This window comes from Xyrauchen texanus, chromosome 7 (assembly GCF_025860055.1).
Source record: "Xyrauchen texanus isolate HMW12.3.18 chromosome 7, RBS_HiC_50CHRs, whole genome shotgun sequence".
NCBI lineage: Eukaryota > Metazoa > Chordata > Actinopteri > Cypriniformes > Catostomidae > Xyrauchen > Xyrauchen texanus.
This window is the reverse complement of record NC_068282.1, coordinates 7516761-7543440: the sequence shown is the minus strand read 5'-3', so window position 1 is coordinate 7543440 and position 26680 is coordinate 7516761. Positions and strand designations below refer to the sequence as shown.

The window sequence follows — 26680 nt, the reverse complement described above, 5'->3', positions numbered from 1 at the left end:
TGCTGTCGATTGAACTTAACTTGTATTGAACCCGGATTATTCATTTAATAGCAGAATTTAATAAGCTGAGTTGAATGTGTCCAAATTTTTTACTGCTAGTCTATATGTGACAGAGAGAGAAACAGAGCGAAATAAAAGTGGGGATGACTAACCATGTTTACAGTTTTTACAGATGGAGTTTTGACACTGTCAGAATAAGTGAGATAAATGACTATAGTTCCTCTGTTGCCCTGCAAATGGGAAAAACAACCGCAGCTATGCTCAAAACCTGCCACTCCCCCAGCCCCTGGAGAAAAGTATTTTATCACAGTTATTCCTTATATCGCTCCCATGCCAATACGTTTTCACAAATTGTGTTAAGCCTCTATTTTTTAAGTTTATTATTATTATTTTTTCCACATAAGTGAATTACCAATAACAATGTCAACCTCTATCGCAGATATGCCCTTTCTTGTGTGAAACACTGCCACCGTGTGGTGAAATTGCAAATGACGCATCACAAGCACAAAAAATCATTGACCACCAAAATGTATTTGGTGTACTTAGTTAATAATAAATGACTTGTATTACACAGATAACTAATGTTGGCATTATATTCATGCTATATAACCAGAGGGGAACTGACTTAATATATTTTTCAACATGGTGGAAAAATATGCACATTTGAGCAAAAATACACGTTTTCACATTCATAACACCAATGACATGAAATCAAGGGACAGATATGATTTTTTAATTACTTAAATTATGAATGACTTCTTTTTTTATTTATTTTTGCACACTTGTTTGGCCTTGCAATAATGCTTGACCTGAGAAAACAAACTGAATAATAAATACATAAATAACAAAATGTCATAGAAGTAGTGTACCAGATATAGAGGACAAGGGGGTCCTGTTCAGGCAATTGACTTTCAGGCATTTCTGAGCTTCTTCCGTATTCCGTACATATATATATATATATTGCACATTACAAAGCGAAAAGGAAAAAAGTATATATAGATATAGATATATAATTTAAAATATATATAGATATATAATTTAAAATATATTTAAAAAAAAATTTTTTTTAAAAAGTGTGTGTATATATATATATAACAAACTAGAAACTTAAAACAATAATCCTTTTATCGTACGCAAAGCAAATATATAAATTTTTTTTATTTAAATAAAATGAAATACTTTTTAACAAAGAGATGTGTTTCTTATTACTAGTCATGGTAATCCACTTAGTTGTAATTTTCTTTTTAATCTAATGGATAAAGTTAGATATTTAAACTTAAGCATATTCAACTAAAAGATATCAGAGACTACTCAGCAGAGACGGACCACTTCTATTAAAATGAAAGAGAGAAATTGGAACGCCCATTATGGCAGATGTAGAAAACGAAGACCCGCCTTACAGGTAAAAGAGCCAATCACCTTTTTGATACAGACATTTTGTCAGTTAGCTCTGGAACGCGCATACGCATTAGCTGGACCTGTCTAGGGGGTAATGCCGTTTTAGCGTGGTCTGAGCTTATAAAGTACACTTTATTATACCATTGTTGTCATATTTCATTGCTGATTTGAAAAATGTTCTTTGATCGTAATCTTGACCCACAGTTATGGATATTACGGTATTTCCCCATTCAATTAGATAGGAGCTTTTATGCTCTTTGTATCCATAGAAAAAAAATTGTCTTGGAGCGTTCCAAAGATGGCCGCTTAGTGGGCTGACTTGCCGTGAAGCCACTTAAGATATTCGAAGGCGGAAGTTTAATTGTGAGGTCACTTGTACGTATTCCACGTCACGGAAGTCCCAGGCATGATCCATTTGCACTCTAAACCGAGCGGAAAACTTGGATCACCGGTCTTGTAATGTTGTAGTATTTTACATGATACAAACTCTGAGACTACAAACATCTAAACTAGAGCCACAGCATCTGAAATTGGAGGTGTTGACCACTGGTGCGCGAGCCTGCCTTACGTTTTGCAGGCTAGCACGCTAGTTCAGTAGTCAACTGCCTTGACGACGAGCTCAGTAACTAATCTGAAGACAGCCATCGATACAGGTCGTCGTTAATTCAATTTTACTATCCTCTCGTATTGAGTAACCATGGCAACTCGGCGACTGACCGATGCCTTCTTATTAATGCGGAACAATGCGATCCAAAACCGGCAGATTTTGGCTGAGCAAGTGAGTACATACGACCCTCGTCGTACTCTGAATACACGTAGCAATGCTGCGGTGAGTCTATTGTTAATTGTCCGAATTGGTTGTTTTGGAGTGTGTGTGATACTTGATCAAGCTAGATAACCCTAGCTAGTGATGTTTGTTGATGTACACTGGCGCTGTCAGTCGCTCCAACAAACCTCAATTGTTTGTTTGCTGTATGAGCAGCTGGCTAGTCATAAAACTGTTTACACACTGCTGCATTTTAATTTACCCCAGCATATTTGAATAGCAATGAAATTACCCAGATATTCATTGCAAACATGTCTTGATCACAGTCGTGCTTTTACATCATGTACTGTATATTTCTACAACGAGAAACTGAGGAATGATTGTAGTGACCATGCAATAACGTGTAAATAAAATAGGTAGAACGTCATTCACAAATAAACAATATTCATTGTACCACAATTTTGCAGAGTTTGTTTGTATTTTAGCACTGACTTTGATTTTAAGAATATCACGCTCAATTCAACGACGTCTGTAATCTTAAAGGAATATTCCGGGTTTAATACAAGTAAAGCTCAGTCGTCAGCATTTGTGGCATAATATTGATAACCACAAGAATTAATTTTGACTTGCCCCTCCTTTTCTTTAAAAAACAAACAAAAAAAGCAATAAAAAAATCTGGGTTCCAATGAGGAACTTGCAATGGAGTATATATGGCTAATATGTAAACGTTAAATACTCGCTATTTCAAAAGTATTGCCACATGACGTAAAAAATGTGTGTTAACATGAATTTAGTGTGATAAAATCCCGTACATTTCTGTGTAAAGTTATAGCCAATTTTACAAGCCATGAATATGTACGAGTCAAAATTAATTTGTGTGGTAATCAATATTATGCCTAACGTCTATTGAATCTGGAATATTTATTTAAGTAAAGGTACTACAGGCAAAACCATTTTCTTTATTCAAAATGATATGTTCTCATATGTGTCTTGTAACTTTAACTTTTAAATATGCAAATTAGGCATTATCTTATTAAATGTTTTGACAATTGCTAGCAAATCGGTTAAGAAGCTAAATCTAAAATTTGATTTCTTATTTTACAGACTATTATAATTGCTCTAGTACAATTGCAGTTAATTCTGCATTCTGGTTATTTTGGATTTTCTTTGAGAGTGCTTGTTAACCATCTAAATATTGTATGAAGTCAAAATTGTTAATTCCTTCCAAAATACCTCCCTAAATAAATGTCTCTCACCTTGTAAATTTGTATGCATTTACTAACATGAGTAATACAGTCTTTATTTGTGAGATACTTATTTCTTTGATGATCTGTACACTTTGGCATAGTTAAGTTTTTTTTGTTTTTTTTTCCATTCTAAAATGAGGCTCCAGTGGAAGGCATTATGTTTTGTCTTGCATAGATCTTTCCCCAGATAAGATATGCTTTACATATTTCTTTCTCTTTGATGTTGGTGGGTGGCCTGGTACCCAGCATGGCTTTGAATAGTCCAGTAATATAATAAATCATTGAAAGTAGATTTACGGAGTATGATTGGGTCTTTACAGACAGCAAACTTATCTGCAAATACAAAATGTAAAGCCAAGCCATAAGATACGAGCACAGACATCATTGCAATCATATATCATGCATGCTTGGTTTTTGTTTGTTGTCCATTCCTTACTATCTGCACTTGCATGCTCATGTTTGCCCTGTTTGCATTTTTTGTGTTCTTTCTAAGAACTGCCTTGCAAAATACTGACTGTGCACTGCTTAAATCTATGGTAGTCAAGTCATTGTGATGTTTTGAGTTAAAAGGGATTTATTTACCTGCATATAATTTTTTTTATTACAATTTATAGATTCAGAAACATCAGAAAGTGCATTTTTTTTTAAACCTGATATCTAGTTATTTGCACATTTATGAATCAGACAGTTATGAATAACATCAGTTTCAGTACAGTTACAGTAACAATAGGATGGAAAAGTTGTAATGATTGGGCTGGAATGGGCAAATATGACATTTATATGCATCCCTAACATATATGTGGAGTTTTCTGCCATCTAGTAATAGTAACCATTTACTGGTCTGTGTTCCTGATTTGTCCAGTTTTACTTCCAGTATGTCCTTCTGTCTGTCATTTTGATGCTGATCACTGCTTTTTTATCTTGGGCTCATCTGCTCTCACTCATTCTGTCCCTCCCCTTCTCTTCAATCTCGCTCCTCATTGGATGAGACTTCGCTGGGGTCTTCCAATCACATTAGGAGTTTGATGAGGTACTGTCCGAATGATTTAACCTTAGGTCATCTACACCTACAGAATTCCACATATTTTCCCATAAAGTTAACAAAATATTTTTTTTTAAAGTGAGCATAGTCATGAGTTATGATTGAGTCTGTTTGGCTCATGTATCCTGTATATTATTTCAAAAGAGTCAAAAAGGATTATTGTGTTTGTTGTTGTGACGAGCAATGAAATGTGTTATTGAATAAGTGTGAATGTGATTGTATTTTACTGTTCTGCCTTCTGTGTCCTTTAGCTGGCTGATGACCGTATGGCTCTGGTGTCTGGCATTAGTTTGGATCCTGAGGCTGCTATTGGTGTCTCAAAGAGACTCCCGCCTAAATGGGTGGAGGGTGTGGATGAGGTAAGATATGTTGAATTGTTTGAAGCGTTCATAAAATGAAAGTATGGGATACATTGTTAAACTGACAATAAAAAGAATGTTCATGGTTCAAAAATCAAGTTAAACTCTACTGACAACATCTGAAGCATGTCAGTTTAATGGCATATAAGAAAAATTAGATACAACTACAGACAAGGTTTGTAAGCATGGGGAAAATTCACAAAATGTAATTTTATTATTAACATTTATTTGCACATGCTTTCTGCATTGTTTAGCACCTGATTCACAACAGGAATAATTTAAATCAAATAATGGTGCAAGCACATCCAAAACATTAATGCTGCACGCAATTAGTATGGTGCAATTCCCCATCTTTGCAGGTCGATCTGGGTGCTAGGTTGTGGAGGATGCAGCACACTACTTTGATCTGGCGTACTTTGTAGTGACAGTACAGAATCGTCTCTAATCATCTCTTACAATGCTGAAAGTGCTCTTGATTACACCGGATGTCTGAGAAATAAGAAGTCTCCTCTTTTCCCCCAGTCAGCACATTGAGAACTGACATTCAGAAGTTAGTTTTGAAGGAATGCACATTTAATTAGGAATCTCAGTGTGATAGACCGATATATTAGGATCTTGGATTCAACTGCGTTTGGATTTCTTCCCTTTGGTTGTGAAACCCAGAATGAACAGTGAATGTCTTGTTCCTGCAGATTCAGTATGAAATCACACGTATCCGTCAGAAGATGAAGGATCTGGCCAGTCTGCACGATAAACACATGAACCGCCCCACACTGGACGACAGCAGTGAGGAGGAACATGCCATTGAGATCACTACACAGGAAATAACACAGGTATAGGAACACACATTCTGAAATGCTGGTTTAATCCAGTAACATCTGTTATAACTAAAATGGTTTACTTAAACGCTTGGACAAGTCGATAAATGATGGCAATAAATCACTGCACACATTGTAAAACCAAACAATTTTCAGCATCTGTAGTGTGTGTATGTGTGTGTAGATGTTTCACAGGTGTCAGCGGGCGGTAACAGGGATACAAACACAGAGTTATCACTGTATAGAGCAAGAAAAGAGACTATTGACGAATGTGGTCTCCTCATTGGCCCAAAGCCTTCAAGAACTGTCAATCAACTTTAGACACACTCAATCAAGCTACCTGAAACGTAAGTGTATGCACACACACCGAAGATATCTGAAACCTAGGTGTTCTCTCTATGACTTTGTTTTACTTGCATGCTACATGAACAGTATACTTTAAAAATAGTTTCTTCTAGAAGTTGTAATCCAGTCTGTTTCCCCCTCTTCCATCATTTCCTGTACTTTTTATACTCTCCTCATTATAAAAAGTTGCACAAGGGAAAAATTATAATGACAACATGCATTTTCCATCCTAAAATCGAGGATAGAGAAATGCCAAATAATTTTTGCTGTATGCTGAATTCTTTGACGGCACATTATTGCTTTGGTTGCAGGCATGAAAAACCGTGAAGAAAGATCCAAGCACTTTTTTGACTCTGGTCCTCTTGAGGAGGAAGATGATGATATTGCAGCATATGACAGAGTAAGAATGTTTGTCAAACGCTACAATACTCATAGTGTGTGTGTGTGTATATGTGTATATATTAATATCTATAGAAAGTCATCATACATTGTCAAAATCCTTATCATTTGTAGCATTACACCCTGGAAATTTTAATTAATTCAATTGAACCTTTTCCAGCTGTTTTTTTACACATTATAACATTCATCATCAAAGTGAAAATAACATGTTAAAAAATCTGAACAATTATTACAATTTAATTAGTAATATCCCTGGTATGGATAAGTGATCAGCCCCATAAGAGTAACCATTTCAAACTTGCTCAGGTTCAACCAATCACCTTTCAGATTCCATACCTGCCTAACTGGCTCCCACTTGACATCAGTTTTAGTGGTTTTGGTTACTTCAGAATAAAACCATCGGTTCCATTATGATTCCACTACTAGTAGTTCATGGTAATGAATTCAAGAATTCATCATGGTTGGAAATGTGCTTTCAAAAGGGCTCTGGGATAAAACTGTGTAGAGGCACAGGTTAGGAGAAGGGTACAACAGGATTTCAAAGGTTTCTATCCCTCTGAGTACCATTGAGAGCATTATTAAGAAGAGGAAAGTGCATGGCACCATCAAAACCTTGCCTACATCGGGCTCTCCCTCCAAACTGGATGACAGTGCCAGGAGGATATTGATCAGGGAAGCTATCAAGAGGTCAAAGGCAAATTTGAAGGATTGAGATTGATCAGTCTGTGCACGTGACCACAATCTCCCAAGCTTTACACAAAAGCTGGCCTGTTTGCAAGATGGCAAGAAAGAAGCCTATTCTGAAAAAGTGCCATACTAAGTCTCGTTTGCACTTTGTGAAAAAATACTTGGAGGATTCTGATATCATGTGGCAAAAGGTTTTATGGTCAGATGAGATAAAAATGTAACTTTTTGGACTGAACTCCAAGTGCTATATTTGGAGACAACCAAACACAGCACACCACCCAGAACATACCATACCTACTGTGAAGCATGGTGGTGGCAACATTATGCTGTGAGGGTGTTTCTCTTTATCAGGGACTGGGCAATTGGTCAGGATTGAAGGGAAAATGGATGCTGCCATGTACACCCAAATACTTGAGAAAAATCTGCGACCCTCTACTCGACAACTGAAGATGGGCAGGTGGTTAAACTTTCAGCATGACATTGACCCTAAAAACACTGCCTTCCTATCCAATGCAGTGGCTTAAGGATAGGAAGGTCAAAGTCCTTGAGTGGCCAAGTCCGATCCCTGACCCAAATACAATAGAATACCTGTGGATGGACTTCTAGAGAGCAGTCCATCGCCGCTCGCCCCACAATTTGACTGAAATACAACAATTCTGTAAGGAAGAACAAGCAAATATTCCCCAATCCAGGTGTGTGATTCTAGTAGAGACATATCCAAACAGACTGATGGCTGTCATTAAAGTAAAAGGTAGCTCTACAAAGTATTAAATCCAGGGGTATTACTTTTCGAACCCTGTTATTCTAGTTTTCATCTTTTATACATTTTTGGCTTTGCTTTTTTCCATTACTTAAATGTTGTAAGGCAAAATTAGTAAATAAAGCTGGAAAAATATTTTTTAATGGGTTTTAATTTCAGAATGTAAGACAAAAAAAAGTGACTTTTACAAATGGGTATGATGATTATCTATAGGCACTGTATGTGTACATGTGTATATATATATATATATATATATATATATATATATCTATCGGTATCTACCATTAATAGCATTGTATTGGAAGATGATAATAACAGGGTTTTTTTTGTTGTTGTTGTTTTTTAAGAGGTAAACTCTTTTTACAAACTGCTTTTCAGAAGTTGTAAACTGTTTTTTCTTCTGTAAATTATGTTTTAACATTTTATTTCACGTAAAGAAAATACCATTCTAGATTGCCGCTGTAGTGTCGTGTTTTCATTTACTGTATAGATTTATATTGGTTGTGAGCAATAATCTACAAATATTTGGGTTTGAACAAAATTTCTATGTTGGTGCATCCATTCTAATTTATTTTTAGTATACTGTTGGGCTTTGTCTTCAAAAATCTTTTTCTCACTTTTTAGGGATTTACGGATGACCAGCTCGTCCAGGTTCAGCAGAACACAGTGATGGTAGAAGAGCGGGAGAGAGAAATTCGACAAATTGTACAATCCATTTCTGACCTTAATGAGATATTTAGAGATCTTGCTGGGATGGTTGTTGAGCAGGTCAGTGAGCTTTAAGGTATTGTATATAGGCAGAAAATTGTAGCAGGTCCCATAATAAACATTTTAGTGACTGATTTAAGTCACACATAACTGATTTTTGATGTCTCAATTTCTCTAGAATAACAATCTATTTAGTAATTGGGTTCAAATACATTTATATTTTTATATATATATATATATATATATATGCCGCTCAGCCACAACATTAAAACCACCTGTTTAATATTGTGTAGCTCCTCCTCATGCCGCCAAAACAGAGCCAACCCGTATCGCAAAATAGAATTCTGAGATGTTATTCTTCTCACCACAATTGCACAGAGCCGTTATCGGAGTTACCGTAGACTTTGTCAGTTTGAAACAGTCTGGCTATTCTCTGTTGTCCTCTCTCATCAACTAGGCATTTCCATCCACAGAACTGCCGCTCACTGGATTTATTTTTGTTTTTGGCACCATTCTGAGTTAACTCTAGAGACTGATGTGTCTGAAAATTGCAGATGATCAGCAGTTACAGAAATACTCAAACCAACCCGTCTGGCACCAACAATCATTTCACGGTCCAAATCACTGAGATCACATTTTTTTCCCCCATTCTGATGGTTGATGTGAACATTAACTGAAGCTCCTGACCCGTATATGTATGATTTTATGCACTGCATTGTTGCCACACAATTCGTTGATTAGATAATCACATGGATGATTGTTGATGCCAGACAGGGTTTTCACATGCTACCGTCTCTAGAATTTACTCTGAATGGTTTCAAAAACAAAAAACATCCAGTGAGCGGCAGTTCTACAGATGGAAATGCCTTGTTGATGAGAGAGGTCAACAGAGAATGGCCAGACTGGTTTGATCTGTCAAAGTCTACAGTAACTCGAATAACTGCTTGTTCAATTGTGGTGAGAAGAATAAAATCTCAGAATGCTATTCTAATTTGCGGGTTAGTGCTGTTTTGGCAGCATGAGGGGGACCTACTCAATATTAGGCAGGTGGTTTTAATGTTGTGGCTGATCAGTGTATACACACACTGTTTATATTTATGTATATTTTACACAGAAATATTACAAAAAAGTGTTGTTAAAGACGATGTAAATCAAATTCAGGGCACAGTCCTCGACAGAATTGACTTCAATGTGGAGCAATCGTGTGTCAAAACAGAGGAGGGACTTCAGCAGTTGCAAAAGGTGAGGCCTTTATCCTACTTATGGTGATGTGTTAAGCAACATGTCAAGTGTTTAATTGGCTGACTTTTACGTATGTAAATTTACTTTGCATCCAGATTATAGTTTATAAGTCAAGTTAAATGAAATAGTGGAAATGGAAATATATAAAATTTTTCCTTTTTTCCTTCTCTGTTGTTAGGCTGAACAGTACCAGAAGAAAAACCGCAAGATGCTGGTCATATTAATTCTCTTCGTCATAGTTGTTGTTCTAATACTTATTCTGTTTGGGACAAAGTTTAGTTGAATCATTCCATGGAGGGATCCAGCTGAATGTGTGAGAGAATATCAATGTATTGCTTGTGTTTGTAAGTAAGTGTGTACACATGCTGACCTTTGAACCATTGTTTGAGGGTGGAATATTTGTCAAACCAAAGCTGCTTATGTTTTTGAAAAATTAAAACGATAAGGAGCGCCCTCTAGAGGCCACCAGATAAAGTTCATGCGTTTAAACTGTGAAATGGGCAGTCCAGGAAATAGGCTTTAGTAAGAGGTGGTGGAAGTATTCAAGTTCCTTTTAATTGTGTTCATAGGGCCAATTTGTCCTACACAAGCACAGCACAGGAGCGTGGATCCAAGATAGCAGCATGTTTATCTCAACTGTCTTTGTTATTCAGTTTGAAGAGTAAATGGGAATAGTATGTGACAATATAAGGTATCCTCTGAAGGCTGGAATCTTGTCTGTATCTCTCCTTGAAGATGATTTCATCTACTTGGGTGAATCTCACAAAACCTGTCAATAGAATTTTACGGATCATATTTCACCCTCAAAATCAAAAGAAATAAAAAAGTAATATTTACTGTATTATAGTGATAATGAGAATCATTTGAATTACCAAATCATTTGTAAAACATTCAGATACATTACAGTAATGAGAATGTCACAATGCAAAATATCTTTATGGTCCTACAAATAGGCAGCATTTTCTTTATGCAGTGTAAAGTAAAATTTATTTTCTCTTGATTTTGGAGTGAACTATAACCTGGACATGTTTCTGTAAGATTTACCAACTTTCCTCGTCTGCCTGGCCTCGGTTTCAATCAAAAACTGTTGTAACTCTGTAGAATTAAAGGGATAGATCACCCAATAATGAAAATTCTCTCATCATTTACTTGCCCTCATGTTCTTTCTTCTGCAAAACGCAAAGATGTTTAGCAGAAGATTTCAGCTCTGTAAGTCCATGCAATGCAAGCGAATAGTGGCTAGAACTTTGATGCTCCTGAAAGTATGTAAATGCAGCATAAAAGTAATCCTTAAGACTCCAGTGGTTTAATCCATATCTTCAGAAGTGATATGATAGGTGTGGGTGAGAAACATCAATATTTAAGTAATTTTTCACAATTAATCTCTTCTATCACTTCCACATTCTTTGTGCATTTTGCCAGCAACTGGGCAGGGAGGAATGTTTAGTAAAAAAGGACTTAAATATTGATTGGTTTCTCTCCCAGACGTATCAAATCGCATCTGAAGATGTGGATTTAACACTGGATTCGTATGAATTACTTTTATGCTGCCTTTATTTGCTTTTTGGAGCTTCAAAGTTCTGGCCACCATTTACTTGCATTGTATGGACCCACAGAGCTGAAATATTCTTCAAAAATATTTATTTTTTTTCAGCAGAAGAGAGAAAGTCATACACATCTGGAATCGCATAAGGGTGAGTAAATGATGGGAGAATGGTCATTTTTGTGTAAACTATCCCTTTAAACTCCCATATGACATTGTGAGCAGCCTTTGGACAAAACCTTGCTTTTAGGTTAGGTTTTACTTGTGTTCAGTGTGTGCCCTAGATAAAATCTCACATGAAGTCTGTGGTTCCCCCCACATCAAGCTCTTGGAAATCTCAACTTTGTGTGTATGTAAGCTCACTTGCTCTTGTTTTAAAAGAGAAGCATTGACACTCCAGTGAACCGTGTAAGTTATGATCAAAGAATGTGGAATGCATTTATCATGGTCTTTTCCACAAATTAAAATCCTTTTAATTCTTTTAATTTTAATTTAATGGTTGGGAATATGACATGTATTGAATTAATTAAATGTTACATTGTCTTTTAACAGGCAACCATAACTGACCGTTATTTCCTCTGCTTATGTCAGTGGAGGTTTGTAATGCAGCATTATGTGTTTAGCAGTGTTGTTGTCATAATATCAGTATACTTTCAGTGATATTTTTGATAAAGGGAGTGATTTAGCTACATTTATTTTGCTTCACTCCTTTCCTTGCCTTAAGGAGTGGACACTTGTGCACTTAACTTGGATGATGATGTGAAATTACAGTTTGTTTGTTTGTTTTTTTTATGTGCTTTTTCATTGACTGGTGTTGCCACTACCGTATCTGTCAGTCTGAACTCTAATATCTGACCATATCCGGACTGAAGCTCAGTTGGGTCTCCTGACTTACTAATGTTTCCTGTATGAGATTAAATTATTTATTTTAGATGAAAATATGTGTACAGTTTATGGAGTTCTATTGTTGTCCTTTGGTAGCATTGTCGAAAGTCTGAGCTTTTATTATTGTAATGATGATTTATGTTTTTCTGTATTTCAAAAATCATAGGTTAATTGCACCACTACTGTATGATGGGAAAAAATATAAAGTTGACGGTGTTTTTATAAATACAGAGGCAATTTATTCTGATATTTTAGAAGGCGAGATGTGTTGAAAAATAGCAGCGCATTATAAGGCTTAAACACATTTCATTTGGTTATCTCAATACTCCATCTTTTTTGTCAGTTTTGGTGTGATACCTGGTGTGAATATTTCATATTTTTCTTCCATTATGGTACTACTGTATGCTATATGAACCTAGAACTTCTGTAAAGATTAAACAGATTTTTTATTAAATTAAAAAAACTTGTGTCTTGTGTAATTTATATATGTAGGGTCTTGCAGTGTACTTCAGCAAAACCTTCTTCACTAACAAAAAAGCCCAAAAAATCATGCTTAAGTATTGTTAATCAATTACTTACACACACACCCTGATATCAGTGTTTTGCAATTTCAAGGGTGTAAAGTAATTGATTAACAATGAAAAAATTATCTTAGAATTATTACTTTTTATTATTTTTTTTAAATGACTTTATCTCATAACTTTGACTTTTATTTAAACATTATGATTTTTTTTTATCTCATAATTTTGACTTACCAAAGCACGATCTGTTTTTCTATGTGTAATGATGACAATAATGATTTATCAGATTATGCCTCTGGCTATTCCAATATTTAGGTGAAATTAGGTAATTAATTTGGGAGACTTGACAGTTTTCAGAGAACTGAAAACTGTCAGTGTGTACCATGGTACACTGTTTAAAAACATGGTAATACTATGGTACTTTTTTGCATTGTTATCATCTTGAACAAAAACGTAAAATACATATCAATTTAATAAATGCGTAAACTCTGCGTTCAGCACAAGGACTCGCGTGATGCGCATCATCAGAGTCTGTGAGGGTCAAAGTTCATGTTCCCTCCGACTAGCGTCTCATTCGGGCGGAAGATGGCGAATGTTGTGATAGAGTTCAAGGCATCTGCCGGGGACTCGGAGCCGCAGCACCGCCCGATCCTCATCGTCGGCCATCTCTCCAACCTGCAACAAGTCAACTGGACACAGCTGAAAGGAAAGCTGCAGCCCGTGGTCTCCAAAGAGGTGTGTAGCATTAATAAAGTAACTGTGATTGTAAACACACTGCCTTCCGTTGACGTTAGCTCACCGGCTAATGATGATAGATAGAGAGAAATCTGCCTGAACCGACTTGTTTTTGAACACACCGATACGATCATCTGCCATTTCAAATGAAAAAATACAATTTACGATTGCTACTACGATGTGTGTGTGTGTGTGTTACACCAAAAGAACTTCGTACCTTTTAAAATATCATGGATACCATGTATTTACTTTAGAGGATGATTGATAGTGTTTTGCCGTTACCGATTACTAAGGTTTTGGAAAAGGCCGACAAAACGTAGAACGTTAATTATTTTTATTTGTCTTTTCTTAGAATGAGGGGCACATACATTGAGGCTTCTTCTGTGAACCGGCTAATGACATGCAGAGCGCAAGTCCCTTTAGCTGCGGGTGACTGTGTAGACAACCTTATCAATATCTGCTGTCTACAACATCTAGGCTACTGAATGCATTTGTCCTGAAATCTATTAATCGATGATCGATAAACTTAATCGATCAAATTGTTAATGACAATATATCGTTTTTCGATTAATCATTAATATCTCTAATATATATATATATATATATATATATATATATATATATATATATATATATATATCGATCTACCTCAAATTAATGATAGTTCCAAAAGCAACTATCGGTACTGATTAATCGGTAAAAATCATATATCAGTCTAGCTCAAATTACCAGGAGTGCCAAAAAGCAACTATTGGCACTGATTTTATCGGTAAAAACTATATATCGGTCCATCTTTATATCAGTCTTTTCTTTTCTTTATTTGTCCATTCGCTCTGATAATATGTCCTGTATTCATGTGTACACCGGTGCCGCGAATCACATTCATCCGTGCAGAGGAGCAGAGCTGAAGCACAACTTGCATCATTTCCAAAGCAATGTTCTTCACAAGATGCATGTAGTTTAATTTAACAGCTAGTGGGCCAGAAGTTACAAAGTGTAGCTTTAAACGTACCAAAGTATTTTTTGAAGTGCCATGTAAATACTAGTATAGTACAGGAATATGATGCCATCTGTATATCATGGTAATGTCACAGTAGTTTCTTGTAAGGGTAATGCAATTTGTGTTATCTTGTTTAGTTGGGTTGTTGTGTAAGTAATGCTTGATCAAAATCAATGATTTGATCAGTGCTTTAGCTAGGCTAGATTCCAATCCATTGTCATTTAAAAAGATTGATTGATAAGAAACTGCTTTGTGTGGTGACAGTTACAACTTTTCTGTTTTCTCTTAAGCTCAGTTCTTCTCCATATACAGGTGAAACTCGAAAAATTAGAATATCTTGCAAAGGTTCATTAATTTCAGTAATTCAACTTAAAAGGTGAAACGAATATATTATATAGACTCATTACAAGCAAAGTAAGATATTTCAAGCCTTTATTTGATATAATTTTGATGATTATGGCTTACAGCTTATGAAAACCCCAAATTCAGAATCTCAGAAAATTAGAATATTACATGAAATCAATAAAAAAGGATATTAAATACAGAAATGTCGGCCCTCTGAAAAGTATAATCATGCATATGTACTCAGTACTTGGTTTGGGCCCCTTTGCATTAATTACTGCCTCAATGTGGCGTGGCATGGATGCTATCAGCCTGTGGCACTGCTGAGGTGTTATGGAAGACCAAGATGCTCCAATAGCTGCCTTCAGCTCTTCTGCATTGTTTGGTCTCATGTCTCTCATCTTTCTCTTGGCAATGCCCCATAGATTCTCTATGGGGTTCAGGTCAGGCGAGTTTGCTGGCCAATCAAGCACAGTAATACCATGGTCATTGAACCAGGTTTTGGTACTTTTGGCAGTGTGGGCAGGTGCCAAGTCCTGCTGGAAAATGAAGTCAGCATCTCCATAAAGCTGCTTTGACTCTGGACTTAATAAAGCACAGTGGACCAACACCAGCCGATGACATGGCTCCCCAAACCAACACAGACTGTAGAAACTTCACACTGGACTTCAAGCATCTTGGATTGTGTGCCTCTCCATTCTTCCTCCAGACTCTGGGACCTTGGTTTCCAAATGAGATGCAAAATTTGCTCTCATCAGAAAAGAGGACTTTGGACCACTGAGCAACAGACCAGTTCTTTTTTTCTTTAGCCCAGGTAAGATGCTTCTGACGTTGTTTGTTGTTCAGGAGCGGCTTGACAAGAGGAATACGACATTTGAAGCCCATGTCCAGGACCCGTCTGTGTGTGGTGGCTCTTGATGCAGTAACTCCAGCCTCAGTCCACTCCTTGTGAAGCTCCCCCACACATTTGAATGGCCTTTTCCTGACAATCCTCTCCAGGCTACGGCCATCCCTGCTGCTTGTGCACCTTTTTCTTCCACACTTTTCCCTTCCACTTAACTTTCTATTAATGTGCTTTGATACAGCACTTTGAGAACATCCAACTTCTTTTGCAATTACCTTTTTTGGCTTTCCCTCCTTGTGGAGGGTGTCAATGATGGTTTTCTGCACAACTGTCAGGTCAGCAGTCTTCCCCATGATTGTGAATTCAACTGAACCAGACTGAGAGACCATTTAAAGGCTCAGGAACCCTTTGCAGGTGTTTTGGATTAATTAGCTGATTAGAGTGTGACACTTTGAGCCTACAATACTGAACCTTTTCACAGTATTCTAATTTTCTGAGATTCTGAATTTGGGGTTTTCATAAGCTGTAAGCCATAATCATCAAAATTATATCAAATAAAGGCTTGAAATATCTTACTTTGCTTGTAATGAGTCTATATAATATATTCGTTTCACCTTTTAAGTTGAATTACTGAAATTAATGAACTTTTGCACAATATTCTAATTTTTCGAGTTTCACCTGTACACGCACTACCTGAGAATCGATCCCATGACTTGTGCACTGCTGAAGATGTATGTTGTATATGTTTTGCTTCCAGACATGGCAAGCAGCTTTGGGTTCTCTGAACCCAAACCCCACTGATAGCTGCCCGCTGTATTTGAGTCTTGCAGCTGTGGCAGCCCTTCCTTCACGAGTCAGCCGGCATAACAGCCCGTCATCTGCACACTTTCTTACCCGCCTGGTCCGAACATGCCTGCCTGCTGGCAACATCCGCTGCATTGTGGTTGGTTTCATTTCACACGTCTTACAACAGAATTCAGTCCCTCTTCTAAAGCTGTTGCCATAGATCAGCCATCCAGGAATCAGAACTGTGACATCTAAGAGAGAAAGTTGGAATGTATTTCAACCTTTTCTGTTCATACGTAGTTATTTCGAACAAGTTGCATAAATAATAGAGCATTTAATATCATAAAGACAAAACAAAAAAGACCTATCTTTTAGGTTTAATCAATTGGTCTTGATACCTTTTGGCTCTTTGGTTAATCTCCATTTCCCTTTTCATTGACTTTACTGTTTCTCCTTTTTCCATTTCATAAATAAGATGAAGATTTATTCAAGATGTCACGTTCCAGCCCTTGAATTTCTTTTTTTTTATACATATATCGAAACAGAAGCCAACTTCAAACTACATACAGTACACCTGTTCACCTTTGTATCATTATCATATCCAGTTACATTAAGTAATTAAAGGAATAGTTCACCCAAAATTCTCTCACTATTTAATCACCCTCATGTCAATCAAACTACTTTTACAGAAAGTACAGTTAAATTAACTGACACTTTCAGATGTAAGTAAATGTCTTTCAGGTCTTTTCGCTAGATATATTATAATTTGAACCATTATATCTAAATTATATAGCACTCTTTAAACCTATGAAAAATAACTTAACATTGGCTGAAATGTTGACTTTTCTGTTCAGATGGTGTGCGAGCAGTCAGATGTGTTTGCATCAGCATGTGCCATCGCTCGAGCTTTTCCTGTGTTCTCCCGACGCTCAACGTCCTCACGCAGGACGGAGAAGAAACATGTCACTGTGGAGTTTATCACTGTGGGTCAGGACAATGACCCACTGGAGGTCTCCACACTGGAGGTAAGATAATAATCCTGAAATTATTTACTCACCTTCAAGTCATTCCAGAGCTTTTTAAGTCCTCGTGGTCGCGTATTGATTCGCCTCAATCCGAGTGGCGGAGGACGAATCCCAGCTGCCTCCGTGTCTGAGACCGTCAACCTGTGCATCTTACCACGTGGCTTGTTGAGCACGTTGCCACGGAGACATAGCGTGTGTGTGGAGGCTTCACTCCACCCTCCGCGGCATCCACGTTCAACTCCCACGCACACCACCGAGAACTAACCATATTATATAGAGGTTACCCCATGTGACTCTACCCTCCCTAGCAACCGGCCAATTTGGTTGAACGCAAGTCATTAAAGGGATAGTTCACTCAAAAATGAAAATTCTCTATTTTCTCACCCTCATGCCATCCCAGATGTGTATCTTCTGCTGAACACAAAGGCAAGGCAAGTCAACAGGGTACAAAACTTTGAAGCTTAAAAAGCACATAAGGCAGCATAAAAATAATCTGTATGACTCCATTGGTTAAATTGATGTCTTCAGAAGTGATATGATAGGTGTGGTTGAGAAACAGATCAATATTTAAGTCCTTTTTTACAATAAATCTCCACTTTCACAATCTTTTGTTTTTGGTGATTTGCCGTCTTCATGCATATCGCCACCTACTGGGCAGGGAGGAGAATTAATAGTAAAATCTATTAATCTAGCAATAGTAATGTGAGCGTGATTGTTTTCAGTGTCTCGCAACTGCAGCTGACGGAATTCGTCTGGCTGCTCGAATCGTGGACACTCCATGCAGCGAGATGAATACTGACAACTTCTTGGAGGCAAGTGCCTCCTCTCAAAGTTTGTTTATCTAGCTCAATGACAATTGTGAAAAAAATAAATACATTTTTTACTTTGGCTCTCTTCTGCTCATGATGTATTGTGCAATCTTTTACAGGAAATAAAGGCCGTGGGGAATGAACTAGGCATCACTCAAACTATAATTAGAGGAGAAGAACTGAAACAAAAAGGTTTTGGAGGTAATGTGTCACTGCTTGTATTTTTGCTTTAAATTTTATTTTTAAACATGTAACGAATTAGATGAGCTTGCATTCTCATCACAAGATGAGTGAATAGATGTATTATGTCTAGAACTGCTGATTTAGTGGTTATTTTTCTAGCTCTTGTGTGTAAAATCTCTCCTGTTTTAGGTATCTATGGAGTTGGTAAAGCAGCACAGCACCCCCCTGCCCTGGCTGTGCTTAGCCACACTCCCTCAGGTGCCACACAGACCATTGCCTGGGTGGGCAAGGGCATCGTCTATGACACAGGTGGTCTCAGCATCAAGGGCAAAGTGAGTACCGCTCCTCGCTGTCAGCCTGGAGTACGAAAATATTTGCAAAATGCTTTTTACTTCAAACACAAACAATAAGTACAATCTACAGTCTGCAAGGACACTTTTAAAAAGCATTTTTTTCCCCCACCACTTTAGACCACAATGCCTGGAATGAAGAGAGACTGCGGTGGAGCTGCCGCCGTTTTGGGAGCTTTTAAAGCTACTGTTAAACAGGTAAAAAAGGGATTTTATTTCTCCTAACATGGATGGTAGCTACAAGATCACAAGCCTAAATCACTGCTAAACTTGTGTATATCCACATCTGAAGTCCTCTAGGTTTTCACTGCAGGATTTTGCTGGTTTTCAACCTGAGATTTTGACTTTACTGTGTGTGCAATCCGCTGTGTGTATCTCAGGGCTTTAAAGACAATCTTCATGCAGTCTTCTGTCTGGCAGAGAATGCAGTGGGACCTACAGCGACTCGGCCAGACGACATACACACTCTGTACTCTGGAAAGTAAGTTTTGACAAAGTTTAACAAAGGACACCGAAGGAGATAGTAGGCAGAATGACAGCATGACTGTGAGTAAATGATGACAGACTTAACATTTTGGGTCAATTATCCGTTTAACAAGTATTCTTGATTTTCAGGACGGTGGAGATAAACAACACAGATGCTGAAGGGAGGCTGGTGCTGTCTGATGGTGTTGTCTATGCGAGTAAAGATCTGTCTGCAGATATCATACTGGACATGGCGACGCTGACCGGAGCTCAGGTATGTATGTGCTGACACATTCATGTGTGATGGTCATTAACTTTAGAAGTACTGTTGAAAGCCTGAATACATATGCTTGTTTTTAAGACAGAAGATATTAATTACATATTAAATTACAGTGCTGACATCCTATCTTTTATGAGACGCATGCATTCAGGACTTTATAGATTTTGACTGAGAATAAGATATTGCATATCAGATGTTCTATCAGGCTGTGTGTAAAAAGAGAAGTCAAAATGTCACATGATATAACCAACATGACAACTGGAGAACTCCATTAATTGTGTGCAAAACTGTTTTACGGATGTTGCACTTTGTTTCTTAGCTAAAATGGGTTAAAATTTTACTTCAACTTCTTACTGTGTGTTCACAGTCATGTGATGGAATCACTGGTCTGTTTATAAAAGTGCCCACTTAATCACTTTGTCTTTGTCATGCAGATCCTTGCTGGTGCTTACCGAAAAACTCCCAATTGTACGTTATGAGAACAATGTTAATGAGACAAACTAAATTTCCTCCTCGCTCTTTTCTCTTTATTTGCCATTAGTTTTGAGGTAATCTAAATGCTTTAGTCTTTCTCTTCCAGGAAAGTTTATGGAAATGATTGTTCACAGGAGCATATATGGAAGATATGTCTGCAAAAATTCTATAGATATTGATGATATTTGATATGTATATCTCGATAATTCTGTATTTGTTCTGAAATGTCATTAAAAGTGGTTTTTTTTAATCAGAGGAACCATAATTTCAACCAAGCAGCCATTGCAGCCAAGTATATTCAAAAATTGTAATGAATGAAATAAAAATCTAAAAATAACGAAGGTATGTTTCCACTAACACAAGAATGATATTTTATCATTTTTATTTAGATGCACCAATACAGTAATAAAAATATATTTTTACCATCAAAAAAAATTGTGAATTAATAGTGTGTACAAAAACTCACTTATTGGAGCCCAGTTGAATTTTATTCTGGTACAGTATAACATTTTGACAGAGAGCTGAAAGTGCTATCATATTTCACATTCATCTTGAGCTTGGAACACGGGAAGTGTGGCGTGTATTTGACAATTTGCAATGTTACTCACTACAAATCTGGTGAAACGCTGTCACCACCTCCTTTTCTGTGATACTGAGTCCTTTTTTCACATTTGTATAATAACTTGTAGCGGCTACAAATTTTTGGATTTACGTGAATGTTTAAACATACAGCGTTTTTCTTTCACAATATATGCTATGTCCTCTGAGACCGCTTAAAAGAGCATATCATGATCCCCACATGCACACACTGCATGTGCAAACAGCCCATCACCTGTTCCCAGAACATGTATTAATTGAATTGCAGTCTTTTGATGTTTAATAATCACATATGATAATGCTGACATTTGAATGTTATTTAATCATTTTGCAGCCATGAATCATAAAATTAGTCTAATATGCGCTCTTTAGGAAATGTAGTGGCCAAAATAGTAACCTTCAATTCTTTGGTAGTACAGCTATTTTCTTCAACATCACGATATTGCTTGTATTTTATATCGGCAGCAATATACATCGTGAATATACAATGTATCGCCCAGTCCTGTCACGACAAGCAGTAGCAAGTAGCTAACAGTTACAACTGTCGTAGTTGTAATAAAAAGGAGGTCTAATAGATTATTTAATATGAAGGTTTTTGTCCAAATATCAGTTACTGTTACTACTGTAACAGTGATAAATTGTAGTAAGTGTCATCAACTAGACTAGATCACGGTCTACTTTGATAACTTTATTTTCTTTGCTCTTTTCCTCTTCAGTGCTGTTTAGTATGTCAGGGCTGTTTACTGTTTGAGAGGTTTGATTTACTCAATAGCACTCTAAACTAGAACATTCTCACTTGAGGAGTCAAATGGTTTCAGTTTTGTGGTCTGTGCCTCAATATCTAGGAAAAACCCAGCCTCAGTCGCACTGGAAACATTTTTTTTTAGATTAGCTCTTGATGTGTTCCACCCCAACTTATTGTTTCAATGGATAATACGTAATATGTTCATTTATTATATTCTTTAGTCAATGCTTTTTTTTAATAAGAGTTCAAATGTGACCTGTGGACTCTTTTCAGAGACTGGGATGCTGCTTTATTTAATTACTGTATAATTTAGCAAACTATTTTATAAAATTTTTTGTAGTTATTTAGTGTACATTTAGTTTTTTTCTCCCTCTTTTGAAAAGTTGTGGAAACATAGTTGCTGTTGGAGCAAAGGCGGAACAAAAAAGTTCATCACTAATACCAATTTTCTGTTGCACACCCAGAAATGTGAAGAGGGTCCATTTGCCTCCTTAGCACAGAATATTTAGCCCAAGATGGTGCACTTGTATAAACGTTTTAACGTCCAATATGGCGGATGTAGAAAATGAAGTCCCACCTTACAGGTAAAAGAGCTAATTACCATTTAGATCCAGATATCACTTGTCGTTTAACTCAAAAACACGCATACACGTGAACTGAACCAGCCTGAAAAATAGTTTTGTTTTAGAATAATCTGAGGGAAGAAGCACAATTTATGATATTGTTGTCAACTGCTGATTTGAAATAAGTTCTTTGATTGTAATCTTGACCAACTGTTTTGGAGATTTCAGTCTTTCCCCATTCAAGTAGATAGGAGCTGTACTTTCATGCAACTTGTTGTATTCATTGAAAATAGTTGCTTGGGAGCGTTCCAAAGATGGCCGGCGAGTGGACTGCCATGCATTAAAAGGGACTTTGGTTGGGGTCAAAAAGTGTTGTAGAAAGTCTTACGTCTGTTGGTTTCTCTTGTAGGGAATCTCCACTGGGAAGTACCATGCAGCTGTGATGACCAACAATGAGCAGTGGGAGGCAGCGTGTGTGAGAGCGGGCCGTAGCAGTGGAGACTTGGCACATCCTCTGGTCTACTGCCCTGAACTTCACTTCAGTGAATTCACCTCAGCTGTGGCTGACATGAAGAACTCTGTGGCGGTGAGAAAAGAGATGGAGGGGAAAATGTTTCTTTTTAAATGCTCAAATGGTCACTACAGGTCTGCAGCTTAAAAAGGACAACAGTTATATTGAAGTGATTAATAGCAATCACGCCACTGTAATGAAGAATTTTCCGACCAACAGGGCAATTCAAGCTTAAAGTGTCACCTGTATGTTCAGTAGGGGGCAGTAAGCGCAACTCCAGCTGTACAAGTAATGCACATTTGAACAGACAAAGACAGCCAGACAGAACAGAGTGAAAGGGTTTCAAGACGTGTTTATTATCGTTTCAAACTGCAGTACATTTAACTGGTACACTGTTTCCTTAGGGGTACTTGACCCAAAATCAAAATTCTCTCATCCTCATGCCTGTGACTTTCTTCTGGTGAAAACAAATGAAGATTTTATGAATAATATATCAGATCTGTAGGTCCATACAATGTAAGTGAATGGTGACCAGAGCTTTGAAGGTCCAAAAAGCATATAAAGGCAGCATATAAGTAATCCATATGACTGAAGTGGTTAAATTCTTATCTTCAGAATACAGCCGTGGCCAAAAGTATTGGCAGTGACAAAAATGTTGTTTCGCAAAGTTTTCTGCTTCAGTTGTTGTGGTGTTGTCACATTGTTTCTAGATTATTGTACAAAGTGATCAGATGCATTTTAAATAATTGCAAAAAGCTTAATTGGCCAAAAAAATTGGCCCTGGCACAAAATGACCAGTTAACATCATTTCACTAATCTTATCAGCAGCATGTCGGAAAGTGTGAACGAGTACTAGTCAGGTGAAATCACTCCATTCTGATTGGTTTATAAGAGCAGACTGATTGCTATAAAAGGAGGGAAGAAGTGCTTCCAATCATTGTGTTCTTGTTTGCAATGGTTTCCTCTAAAGAAATACATGCAGCCATCATCTCTTTGCATCGAAATGGCCTCACGTGCAAGGAAATTGCTGCAAAGAATATTGCACCTGAAAGAACCATTTACCGGATCATCAAGAACTTCAAGGAGAGAGGTTTAACTGGAGAGAGGTTCAACTGCTGTGAAGAAGGCTTCAGGACATCCCAGAGTGTCCAGCAAGCAACAGGAAGTCTCCTGAGCTTGCTCAATATTGGCAGCAGGTTGCTCTGAGTGCATCTGCATGCACACTGAGGCGAAAGCTTTTGGACAATGGCCTGGTGTCAAGAAGGGCAGCAAAGAAGCCACTTCTCTCCAAGAAAAACATCAATGACAGACTGAAATTCTGCCGGAAGTACAAGGATTGGAGAGCAGAAAACTGGTGCAAAGATATTTTCTCAGATGAAGCCCCCTTCCGACTGTTTGGGACATTTGGAAAATCGATAATCCGTAGAAGAAAAGGTGAACGCTATGAGTCCTGTGTTGTGCACTAATAAGGCAAGAATGGATCGCCATCAGTCAGGATTTGACCCAGAAGCTGATATCCAGCATGCCAGAGCGAATTGCAGAGGTTAAGAAGAACAAGGGTCAACACTGTAAATATTGACTCTTTGCATATATTGAATGTTTTTGCCAATAAAAGCCTTTAAAACTCATGAAATGCTTATCATTGTTTTTCAGTTTACCATAGAAACATGTGAAAAAATTATCAACAAATACTGAAGCAGCAAACTTTGCAAAACACAAAATGTATGTCACTGCCAATACTTTTGGCCACGGCTGTATATATAAGTGTGGGTGAGAAACTAATAAATATTTACGTTTTGACTAAATATCCATTTTTAATTTGTGGATTAATTTTCTTTGTGCATATCACCACCTAAAAAAAGGACTTATGTATTGATCTGTTTCTCAACTACACCTATTATATTGCTTCTGAAGATAAGGATTTGACCACTGGGTTATTTTATTTTTCTTCTGTAGGATCGTGAGAATGCTCAAAGCTCTTGTGCTGGTCTTTTCATTGGCTCTCATCTGGGTTTTGATTGGCCAGGCATTTGGGTGCATGTGGACATTGCTTCACCTGTGCATGCTGTGAGTATATTGAGCATTACATAAGTGAAAGAAACTATAATTTTTACTAGAAAATATAATAATTCATCTAAATGGACCATCAACAGGGGGAGCGGGCCACAGGTTTTGGCGTTGCCCTGCTCTTGGCTCTGTTCGGCCAGGCATCCGAGGACCCTATGCTTAATTCTGTGTCCCCATTGGGTATCGCCACCGCAAAACCTGCCTCTGAGGACCATGTGGTGAGGGACTGCAAGAGGAGGAGACTTATCTAAGATCAATTCAAACTGTTCTTAATCTTACCAAAACTTAAGTGGAAATGGTTAAATATCAGTTACACTTTGTACGCATATAGTTTCCTCAACACCAAAGTTGAATCCTTTAGACACAGACACATACACACACACACACACTACAACCAATTACACTTTTACCACTGCAGAGAATTTCCATCAATGTCTTCAGAATATGCAGAGGTAATCATTCTTAAATAAAAGTGCAATGTTATCTTACTGTTTTGTAATGTTCACGTGAATCTCTTTCAGTGTGTCTTTGAAGTTGCCATAGTAAAGGATTAGTAAGTACTGTGCTAAGGTGTTGGGGTTTGTTTTCAATCATTATATCAATATATAAAAAATTCAATCAGTGTGTTGGTAAATAACAACACACTCACCATGTCAGTGTACATTTTGTTTTTTGTTGTTTTGTTTTTCGACAATGTGCACTGACAGCTACTTTTGACGCCATTTTTTTAAGTGGTAAATGGAGGATACAGAATGTGAATGGAAAGAAAAGATCTTTTTTCGGAGTAAATGTTTAAAAAAAAAAACGTTTGTGCATGTTTTATTTAATGGAACTGGAGAATTTAAACTTGGATACATGTCTGAGATTATTTAAATATTCTGAATAAAAATAGTGCAAATAGCTGTGATGGTAAAAAGAGGATTGAAAAGAACAGTTTGCGGTTTAAACTAAAAAGATGACATTTTGACAACTGTGCTGTAATATACAGTAGGTAGATGTTTTGTATTGTGCAAGTCCCTGAAAACATGACAATGTAAAAGCTATGCATAAAATCCTAATGTTATGTATTTGTTAAAGAAGAATCTTATGGATGAGTGGAAAATAACCTTTCCATTTTTTGATAATTAATCGCAAAATCTATCATAATGCACAATAGGTTAAGTAGCCTGATTGAATTAGTTTTTTTTCCCCCATTGCTGAATGATATATAATATATTCAAATACATACACTAAAACTTACATTAATACTTTTTCTATGGCATGTAAAACTATCAGACAAATTAAATCCATCAACGTTTTAAATAATTTGGAACAAATGTAAATGATAATTTACTGAGTTTAATGTTACATTCTACACTCAAATTGTATTATTTAATAATTTAATAAAATAAAAAACGAAATATGTTAAGTTTTATTAATTTAGTTTTGTTAAACTACACAATTTAATGTAATTATGTAAATCGTAAAAATAGGCAAGAATATTTTTTTATTGTATTTTCTAAAGAACAGTTGATATCATGTGATTAATCACAATAATTATATTCTTACGACAGCTGTACTTTTAAAAGTGGCAAAGAAAATCATTAATAACAGTTGTAGTGCTGGCAACTGGTGCAGAGATATGTGATTTGTTACTTGGTTGCTAGGGTAATCGCATCTGGTTGCTAGGCAGTTAGCAGATTGATACTTATCAAGGCTACTTTCCATCCTGAGTGAAATAAGTCAACATGGAAGTCTCTACGATGTTCTGGTACAGAGATATGTGATTTGTTACTTGGTTGCTTGGGTAGCCCCATGTTGTTGCTAGGCAGTTACCAGAGTAATACTTAATGAGCCTCCATGCTATCCTGAGTGAAATAATTCAACCCGGAAGTCTCTACGATTTTCTGGTGCAGAGATATGTGATTTGTTATTTGGGTAACCCATCTGGTTGCTAAACAGTTACCAGGGTGATACTTATCAAAGCTACTTTCCATCCTGAGTGAAATAATTAAACCCAGAAGTCTCTACGATTTTCTGGTACAGAGATATGTGATTTGTTACTCGTTTGTTAGTGTAACCTCATGTGGTTGCTAGGCAGTTACCAAGGTGATACTTAATGAGGCTCCTTGCTATCCTGAGTGAAATAAGTCAACTCGGAAGACTCTATGACATTCTGATCCTGAGATACCATCTTAGTGATTT

At 36.9% G+C, this 26680-nt stretch overlaps 2 protein-coding genes across 4 annotated transcripts; both read left to right on the top strand.

Moving 5' to 3' along the window:
* Positions 1 to 1786: 1786 nt before the first annotated feature.
* On the top strand, positions 1787 to 12632 carry LOC127647086 (syntaxin-16-like). 3 transcript variants are annotated; one of them, XM_052131175.1, is made up of 8 exons: positions 1787 to 2176; positions 4705 to 4812; positions 5505 to 5645; positions 5815 to 5977; positions 6287 to 6375; positions 8446 to 8589; positions 9691 to 9771; positions 9950 to 12632. In XM_052131175.1, exons 1-8 carry the CDS (start codon positions 2096 to 2098, stop codon positions 10052 to 10054), a joined length of 912 nt encoding a protein of 303 aa, XP_051987135.1. In that variant the 5' UTR covers positions 1787 to 2095; the 3' UTR covers positions 10055 to 12632. The 3 variants fall into 3 exon arrangements, with proteins under 3 accessions (XP_051987135.1, XP_051987134.1, XP_051987136.1); XM_052131174.1 differs by having other exon boundaries at positions 1787 to 2227; XM_052131176.1 differs by having other exon boundaries at positions 2107 to 4441.
* A 672-nt stretch (positions 12633 to 13304) lies between these two features.
* Positions 13305 to 25300, top strand: npepl1 (aminopeptidase like 1). Its single transcript, XM_052130374.1, has 12 exons — positions 13305 to 13455; positions 16399 to 16584; positions 17282 to 17452; positions 18175 to 18264; positions 18381 to 18462; positions 18634 to 18776; positions 18915 to 18992; positions 19175 to 19275; positions 19410 to 19533; positions 22328 to 22504; positions 24386 to 24496; positions 24583 to 25300. Exons 1-12 carry the CDS (start codon positions 13306 to 13308, stop codon positions 24745 to 24747), a joined length of 1578 nt encoding a protein of 525 aa, XP_051986334.1. The 5' UTR covers position 13305; the 3' UTR covers positions 24748 to 25300.
* The last annotated feature ends 1380 nt before the right edge of the window (positions 25301 to 26680 follow it).

Bases quoted from the DNA above. Each gene is read 5' to 3' on its own strand.
- npepl1 (XM_052130374.1), top strand. From the start codon at position 13,306: ATGGCGAATGTTGTGATAGAGTTCAAGGCATCTGCCGGGGACTCGGAG. The intron at 18,777-18,914 runs GTGAGTACCGCT...CCACCACTTTAG, and splicing joins GTCTCAGCATCAAGGGCAAA to ACCACAATGCCTGGAATGAA. The intron at 18,993-19,174 runs GTAAAAAAGGGA...TGTGTATCTCAG, and splicing joins TTAAAGCTACTGTTAAACAG to GGCTTTAAAGACAATCTTCA.
- LOC127647086 (XM_052131174.1), top strand. From the start codon at position 2,096: ATGGCAACTCGGCGACTGACCGATGCCTTCTTATTAATGCGGAACAAT. The intron at 4,813-5,504 runs GTAAGATATGTT...TTGTTCCTGCAG, and splicing joins GGGTGGAGGGTGTGGATGAG to ATTCAGTATGAAATCACACG. The intron at 5,978-6,286 runs GTAAGTGTATGC...CTTTGGTTGCAG, and splicing joins TCAATCAAGCTACCTGAAAC to GCATGAAAAACCGTGAAGAA.